This window comes from Empidonax traillii, unplaced genomic scaffold (genome assembly GCF_003031625.1).
Source record: "Empidonax traillii isolate 1590-97213 ecotype Southwest subspecies unplaced genomic scaffold, ASM303162v1 scaffold84:size2688230, whole genome shotgun sequence".
NCBI lineage: Eukaryota > Metazoa > Chordata > Aves > Passeriformes > Tyrannidae > Empidonax > Empidonax traillii.
The window spans coordinates 1,945,566-1,954,428 of NW_020955277.1; the positions used below are offsets into that span (position 1 = coordinate 1,945,566).

The following is an 8,863-nucleotide window of genomic DNA, read 5'->3' on the forward strand; positions in this document are numbered from 1 at the left end:
ACAGCTCTGAAAGAAAATCAAGTTGTCTGTCCTATACTGCTGGCTCCTAGCAGCAGTGTTTATAGTCAGTTAGTTTTAAATGTGCTTACATGAATATTCATGGCTGTGAGCTTCGTTTTCAGGAAGTTTCATTTAAATGATCTCTTTCAAAGTGTGAAAAAAGATTATTGCCTTTTTTTTTTTTTTTTTTAGTCTTTTCTTTTTTTGTCAACCATGCAGGTCTGGCATCACCCACATCAGGCCTTATCAGCGTTGGCAATTCCCACTAATTTTCCCTCTCTACTCCCACAGACTGCTGCTGCCAGCCTCTGTGCCGCCCACTACCCCACCATCCCCATCAGCAGAGAGGAGATAGCCAATGTCTCAGGAGCTGGCGACAGGTATGTTGCTCACTGCTTTGTACTCTCCAACTAAGTGTGAAAGGGCCATAATCGGATTTCTTTGAAATTCTACTGCAAAGGCGAGAACGACTTTCTGCTGCTGGAGGAAGAGACACCAAGGACATGAGAACAGGGCTGGTTACCGTGATTCTTTGCAAAGCGCGATAAAAATGTCCCCTGAAGCATCTTGGAAGGCTTGCCATTATTAGTTTTGCTTTTCTTTAAGATCTAAGCCTTTCCTGGCAATCTAAGAGTTCTGAATTAGTCTGGGCTGAGCTGCTAAGAGCAAAGCAAAGTAAACCACCTTACATCAAAGCTGTCTTACTAACTAACTGCTTTACTTCCACACTTCTCCAATGGAAGTGGAACTGCCACTCAGTAGCAAAAATGGCCCTATAAAAGCATTTCATCAGGTTCTGCATTTGCCTCTGGCAATTTTGAAGCTCTTGCTTCAAAAGAGTCTGCTGTGTAATTCTCCTGACTGTTCACGCCGTACATAGGAGTGGGAAATGACAGCTATTATTGCTAGCCCTGCTGATCAGTTCTCAGTTTGTCAGAGTAATATTTTATTATGCTCCTTTTTTACTTGACAAACTATATGTAGCAGTCAGGTGGGGTTTTTTTCTTGCTTCCTATGCTGAAAGAATTGATTCTGTCCTTTCATTGCCTTGGGCTAGACCAAAAGTCTGTACATAACAGAGATTTCCTTTTCTTTTCCTCCGCTTACCTACCAGTAACTCAACATAGCAACACTTCTTTTTTTCTGTTATCAGTGGGCAGAATGAAAAGGGTTTTTGGTGTGTTTTTTGGGGGAGTTTTTTTGTTTGTCTTTAAACATATAGAGTCCTCAATATTTGACTTAGGATCAATCAATAATTTGCTGCCAAGCTACTTAGCCCACTTAGCACCAGGACATGCTCCTTGTGTTCCAGATCACCTCTGAGATGAGCTGACTGCAACTGCAAGCTGGTCTTCTCTAGGGTTGTTTGGAGCAATAGGTGTAACAGCAGGAAGAGGGGTTGGAGGAACCTCACGGAGTCAGCCTGCCTAAGGAAAGATCAGCTTTGCTCATGACCCCAACAGATGTCCCCAGTGTCTGCCAGCCCCTCCAGGGAGCCTCCTCTCTGCACCATCTGCTCAGAACACAAGTACCCCTTACTGCACAGAAATCTTTTCTAGAGTTTAATGTAAATTAAATATCTTCTTTAGGGATTCTTTTCCCTTTTTAAAAAGTTAAATTAAGGGAAGACCAAAGGTGAGATAAAGCATGCCACTGCCAAACACCTCCACTGGGTTATACTGGAGAACCTGGTAGTTTATTTTTCTTTCCAAAGCTATCTGAGAGCTAAGGGCTCATTACTGCTCCCATTCCTGAGGTAATGTTCATCTGGAAATCCCTCTCCCCAGAGTCCCAAGATCCATGTGGGGCAATTTTCATAGTCCTCTTGTTTGTCCAGGATTTTCTTTCCTATTAACCTCAGCTGCTCCACTGAGCTGCAGAAATTCCTGTTCTACAGAGTAAGAGTGCCAAAACAGGCTGCAAATGCCAGGACACTGCCTTGACATGCCATCTCCACAGCATATGAATTGGTAACATTGCTCAAGCCCAGCCTGTTGGCAATTTTAAAGGACTTTCATAGAATCACAGAAGGGTTTGGGTTGGAAGGGACCCTTGTAGGTCATCTAGTTTTAACCCCCCTGCAGTGAGCAAGGACATCTTCAACTAGATCAGGTTGCTCAGAGCCCCATCCAACCTGGCTTTGAACATCTCCAGGGATGGGGCATCCACCACCTATCTGGGCAACCTGTTCCTGTTTCACCATTCTCATTGTAAAGAATTTCTTCCTAAAATCCAATTTAAACAATAACACTTTCACAGCTTGGCCCCTGTGAACCCTCACACTTCTGAAGCACTGGTTAGGGGGGAGTGCACATCCAGAATCAGTGATCCAGGGCACTTCTTGCCTTGCTTTGACCCTGTGGCTCTCCCACAAGTCCAGAGATGCTGTCCAAGGAGCTGAGCGTGTGTGCAGGCAGAAGTGGTGGCTGTTTGCTCCTTGCATGGGGCTGCCGTGACAACATAACACTGCCTGCCAGCACACGGCATTGCTAGGGGATGCTCCCCCAAATATTTACTCTCAACCTCTGGAGCTGTTGAGAGATTGAACACTTTATGGAAGTCATAATCTTCTGTACCTTTGTTATGGATAAAAAGATGTTAAGGTAATTAGCCCGAGTGCAAAAAAGGGGCTCTTTTCCCCTTTCCCATAGATGTGCTTATTAATCCTCCTTGCCATTGCATTTTCCTTTCCTTGCTTCTTTCTCTCAAATGGCATTGTCTTCTCCCTTCTCTTTCACATCTCCTTTGTCTTTTCCTAGCTGCAGAACATCATTACAGTAGTTAACTGTGAATAAAGATTAGTTGTTCCCAGTCTATCACAAACACTGCCCATACCTGCCTCAGTGGAGCCTTCCCCGGCAAGCCAAAGTCATTCCCTTCTCCTAGTGGCCACCTCAGTGCCTTGAGGGGATTGAGGGTGATCGCTGCTGTTCCAAGCACTCACATATTTTTTACTGGGAAATCTCAAATGGAAAACCACAGCAAATGTGTTCAAAAATCTGAATTTCCAATCTCATTTCAGCTTTGGATTTCTTTTTCCAGCTGTGCCTGTTGTCCCTCTCACATAGGTATGGAAACTTTCCCTCTCACCCTATCCAACCCCTATAGAGAAAGGAGGGGACATAACGAGGCACCAACAAAGAGCAAAGAAGTGACAAAATAATTAGAGAGCAAGGGAAAAGTATATTCTTCCTATCTTGGACTCCTTTCTTCTCTTCTACCTCACCTGGAAAACTGAGGAGAATAGAAAATGTGATGGAAGAGAAAGTACCTCAGCTTCTGAGATGAGAAGCACATAAACTGCAAATAAATGACAAAATCCATATTTTGAATTCTAAATTTAAAAATAAATATAAAAAAGCAAGACCTATTCATTGTAACCTTAGCCCTCCTGTGTGACATATTCAGCTTCTGTAAGTGTTAGTTTGGGTCCAAATGAAAGCCCCTACAAAGGAACAGCCACATTCCTGAGTTCAAAACTGTTCCCCTCCTGTTCAAAACCACCTCTCTTTCTCTCCACAGCTTAATGGCAGGAATCCTTGCAGGGATGCTTGATAAACATGACACAGAAACCTGTGTCCAGATGGGTCTGCTTGCTGCAAGCTTGTCTCTCCGTTCCTATGAGCCCATATCCCCAGAAATCAGCACTTCCAGTGTCAGCCAGGAGCAAGTTAAGAGCAGGAGTTGGCCAGAGGCGAAGGTATGGAAGATGGACTAGAACACAGTGGCTTTCTTATCTATCACCTCCTTGAAGTCCCAGCATTCCTATTTCCAGGAACTGGACTGTTTCGAGCGTTGAGCTCAAAAGCTTGGTGCTGACCAGAGGACTTAGACTTTCAGTACTTTTTGGGAGGTGAATTGTTTTGTAGAGTGCATTCGGTGAAAACTGATATTACACTGTTCACATTTATGTTTGTCTGCTGTTGTTAATGGTCCTCTTTTTATAATTTAAAAAAAAAATTTATTTGGTGGGTTACATCACAGGATGTAACTGCGGGCACTAACAGATTGGTGACCACTGAAACTCATTAAAACTAATTTCTAGTAGAGTTGGGTCTTGGTGCTGGCTGGTTCTTGAACAGACAGTAAGTCTGGAGTACAGACTCACCCTGTGTTTCATATAGAAACCACCCATAGTGAGAACCCTTGCTTGAGGAGCAGATCCCAGGTGTCTGACACAGCACAAAAGCCAACCAAAGGTTGGTCAGGGCAACTCTAACACCTCTCTCCTGGGTAGACTCTACTATTCAAGAATGCAATGGACAGAGGCATTAACTGGGTGCCCTTCCTCTACCCAAGACCACTTTCACCAAGCCCATACCAACTGCTTACCTCTGAGCCTGCTGCCTTTCCTTCAGACACACAAACAAGACACACAACTAAGACCTTGCTTGCAACTGTGGTTTATCTAAAAGATTCTGTGCTCTGAAATGGGAGATGCCATACAGCCACTCATTTACCTGGCATTGGACAGGGTGGCCCTGGTAAGAGGATGCTGGGGTATTTGGGAACAGAAGGGAGGGGGACTGGGGCCCACGTGAGCAGCTGTGTTTGCTCGTAAGCAGGGAGGTGGGACACAGCAGGGGCGGGGGAAAAGGGCTGTGCCCCCAAGGTATGTCCCTGCTCTATAAAAATGACTTCAGCTGGATCCAGAGTCAGGGGGGAAAACAGCTTCCACCTCTGCTCCAGCCTCCAACAGCCTTGTCCAGGCAGGAGGACACCGAGCAAAGGCAGGCCCTGAGGATGAAGGTCCAGGCACAGACATTCACTGCGCTTCTCCTGGTGCTGCTCTGCTCATCCCCAGCACCATCTGGGGCACTGGGAAGCCAGGCCAGCAATCCCAAGAGGCAGCCAGGAGCTGGGGGCTCTGGAGAAGACGCTTGGCCACCTGGAGATGAAGGGGACAAGCTGCCTGGGCAGGGCTCAGAGGGGAGCCGTCCCCCAGCTAGTGCATGGAAAGTGATGGGAGAAGCACATCCCAGCTCTGGGTCCCCTGGCAAGATCATGGCCAAACCCCTGCTGGGCAGTGGAAATCAGATCCCTGCCAGCAAGCCCTGGAGGCTACCACTGCAGCCCTCCAGCAGCAGGATCCCGAGGCTGAGCTTCCACCTGAAGGACTACGGGAAGTTCAACAGTGACACGGTAAGCACAGCCTGTCCTTGGCCAGCGAGTAAGAGGGTCTGTGTGAGGGATTTGCAGGGTGGCTGGGGATGAGTGGAGGTACCAGTCAGGATCAGGCAGGACTGAGGGCAGCAGGAGCAGATACCAAGCATCAGGTACAAAGGTGCTTTCAGGCTGTTTCTCATAAGCTGCATGTAAAGGTGCCAGTAACAACATGGCCTCACAGCACAGTGTGGCTTGTGGTGCTGACGTGGGAGGAGGGCAGGGACAACCCTTAAGCCCCAGCTGGTACCTGACGAGGCAGATGTATTATTTTACCACTTTAAACGAAACCAAAGACTCATCCCATTCTATCAAACAATCTTCTGGAACTTTGCATTTCTTTCTAATGGGAGCTTCTCTGTCCTGCCCTTCTGGGGGAAATGAAGAGGCTCTTTTGAGCTCTTCCCACTCCCAGGCATCGCACTGCTGTCAGCTTCAGCGTGACGGAGCTTATAGACTCTTGCAATCGTGGTCCCAGGACTGAGCATTTCACATCACCCCAAACAACTGACTAACCAGCTGTGGGACATGTGCACCCCAAAAGGAAACCTTCTGAATTTGCAAGAGGCTCCTTGTCAGGCAGCCCAAGCCTGCACAAAAAGTGCCTCTTTGAGCCTGTGAACAGCACAGGCTCCCTGGGACCAGGGCTCTTGGCAGCGTGAGCACAGTGATGACACAGCTGGGACTGGGAGGGGGTCCTTGTCTAGGGGCTGGGCACGGCTCAACACTGGCACTGCAGCCACTACTTTCCCTCTCTCTGCAGCACTCCTGCCACAGCATCCAGTCCCGGCCCTGCCAGAAGCCCTCTGACTGTGGTGGCTGCCTGGGGCTCTACACCTGTAAGCTGCCTGCTGGCACCTGCAACCTGAAAGCCGTCTCCAGGCAGAGAGGTGAGTTGTAACCTCCTCAGCAACTGGCACCAGGGATACCAACACACAGCCAAGCGCAAGCACAGCCCTTTGCCTGCACCTCTCCAAGCCCAAATCTGACTGCCCTGTGCCGGGCTGGATCTGGTCTCTTGGCTGCACAGGACTCACTGTCTGTCCTACTGGGACTGGCCACAACATACTGCATGGTAGATGGGACAATTCCATAAATTTCTGTAAGGGCTGGGATTTGACGGGCACCCTGAGATCTTGCAGGTTGGCAACAGCCCATGCTGGAAAACCAAGGAGGGGTACAGGGCTCAGCCTTTAGCTTGAGAGTCAGCAAGTGCAGTCCTGTGCAGAGCTGGGCCCTGCAGAGCTGCTCATGTTGGTGTGTGAGAGCTGCTTAATTAGCCAGGAACTGTCAGGGAGTAGAGATTGCAGCTTTTAATGTTTAACCAGTGTCCTGGTCCGTATCCTTCTGTAAATCCATGCCCCGAGATTGGCCTCTTGCCTCAGCATGTTTGTCTGCACCCACATACACAAGGTGATGGAACAGAAACTCATCCAAGGATACTAAACACAGAGACACCATCTCTGCTGCAGGAAACCCCTGGTTGTGGGATGTATAGCAGGCAAGTTTAAGGTTTTGGGTACTGTGTGTGTGTGTATATATAGTATATACGGAATACCCAGAATATGTGTGTCTGTTTACAGTCTTCTCTGGCCACCTGCTGGTGGCAGCCTCCACAGGAGGGCACGTGGGCCCATGGTCAGACCCAGCACAGATGGTGTTATGGCTTTTCTTTACAGGTGGGTTCCTCCAAAGCATCCAAAGCCCTTAAAGACATAATGATCTTGGAGCAACACAGCTTGAAATAAAGCTGAAGAGGCTGTCCTGCAGCTGGGGATCAATACTTTCTGTTTGAGTTTCAGTTTAAATCCTTAATGACATAGTTGTAAATGTTTCTTTCACTGCACTTCTCATGCTGCTGCTTTGTACCTCCCCGCCTCCTGCCTGGATTTTGTACACTATGTAGACTTGATTCCTACTTTCCTGAGAGTTGCCAATAAAAGCACTGAGTGGTCACAGAGCGCTGTGCTGGCAGAGCCCCCCTTGGAGCCCCCAAATGAGGCAAAAGGGGCTTTTTCACAACCCTTTTTAATTTAAGCTATTAGGATATTGCAGGAAAAGCTGCCAGGATGTCAGCATGCTCATACAAAAGTTCAAGCTGAGCCAAGCATGGGGCATCCCTCCCATTTCCTCACCACAGCTCCTGCCAAGGAAGGCCAAGTCCCATGTTGTTGAAAACGTCACTTGAGAAGGGGAATGTGGAGTCCCCAGGAACAGGCTTGGCAGCGCAGGACTGTGTAGGAGACCTGTTTCTGAAGGCTGGAGCTGAGCCACACATCAGCTTTATTTAGCATCCCACCGAGCTTTGCAGGCCTCCTGGCCACCTTCGCATGTGTGGTAGCATCCCAGCTTTGCAAAACCTCATTGTGCTACTATTAAAAACATCTTTCAGAAAGAGAACCAAAGCACAGCATTTGATTCACTTTGAATCCCATTGCAGTTCCCTTTGGTGGGTCACCACTGCCTCCTGTGACAAACTAGGATTGAAGTAGTGCCAACTTCGCTCAGCACACCTGAGGGGTAGCCCCACACTCTCTACCTGGTCACCCCTGCAGGAACCTAACTTTGGGGAGGGGTGGGAGGTAAATGCTGCTGGCTTCTCTGAGCCCCTCTATTGCTGCTTCATCTGTCCCTGCACAAAGTTTTGGGGGGTACAGACCTGCAGGTGCTGCCGACCTGCCTCCTGCCCAGTGGGGCACTACAGCTGTTTGGCATTTACAGTGCTCACCACAGGACCACAGAGAGCCTGAGGTGGGAAGGGACCTCTGGGGGTCACCTGGGCCACCTGCCTGCTGAAGCAGGGCCACCCAGAGCCATTTGCCCAGCCAGTCTGGTCCCCAGAGAGTGGCACATGTCACAGCCAGAACAAGCCTCATTGAGCTGGGAGCCAGGGAAGTACCGTCTCTCATCTCTCCCAGAGCTCACCCCTTCACCCACCCAGCTGCCCACACCTGCCACCACCCATCACAACACACTTCTTCTGTCCTTGAACACCACACAGGAAGAGGAGGCTGCTGTAGGAAACTCTGGAAATGCAGGCTTCAAAAGATTCACAGAGCAGCACTGGACCCACTGCTCTGGTACGGTACAGAACAGGGGTGAGCTCCTCTGAACCCTGCTGCTGGTCAACAAGGTCCTCTCACCTGGAAAAACCTACTGACCACAGGGGCACATGGACTACTTTCAAAACCTCTTGGAGCCCTGGGAAGCCCAGTGTAGCACAGCTGCTCACAGCAAAGGTATCTGCATGCAGCTTTCACCCTGCAACCCCCAGGCAGCTGGGAAAGAGATTGTCCTCTAAGAGCAGAGGAGACTCAAGGACGCTCCAGATACTCGACTCTGCTCTCACAAGCAATGGAAATGTAACAGCTTTCATATCAGCTGGGAAAAAGACCTCACCCCACCCCACATCTCCTCCCCACCAAAAACAACAGAGGAGAGGCATGCAGGAGACCCTACCTCCTTCCAAACCAGAAGCACAGAAGGCAGCAGCAGGCATTCTGCCCTTGCGTGCTTCCTACTGTGCTCCCCAGCAGCAACACCCAAAATGGGAAAAGAGAGTCCATCTGACCTTTGGGAAGTGGGTCTCCAGGGCAAGATCCTGCAGGTGAGCTCCACCTTGGGCTCTTCCTGCAAGGTGCCAGGAGAGAGAATGAGACCACCCAACCTCTGAGGCTCACAGAGAAGCTGAAGGCTTGGC

At 49.1% G+C, this 8,863-nt stretch overlaps 1 protein-coding gene across 4 annotated transcripts in view; it reads left to right on the plus strand.

The window, feature by feature from the left end:
• Positions 1-3,930, plus strand: part of LOC114056180 (pseudouridine-metabolizing bifunctional protein C1861.05-like) — a 25,379-nt gene extending 21,449 nt beyond the window's left edge. For all 4 annotated transcript variants that reach the window (XM_027881179.1, XM_027881178.1, XM_027881177.1 and 1 more), the window contains 2 exons: positions 292-380; positions 3,523-3,930. In XM_027881179.1, coding sequence (XP_027736980.1) covers positions 292-380; positions 3,523-3,718 — 285 coding nt within the window. In that variant the 3' untranslated portion in view covers positions 3,719-3,930. The remainder of the gene's footprint in view (positions 1-291; positions 381-3,522) is intronic.
• Positions 3,931-8,863: the final 4,933 nt, after the last annotated feature.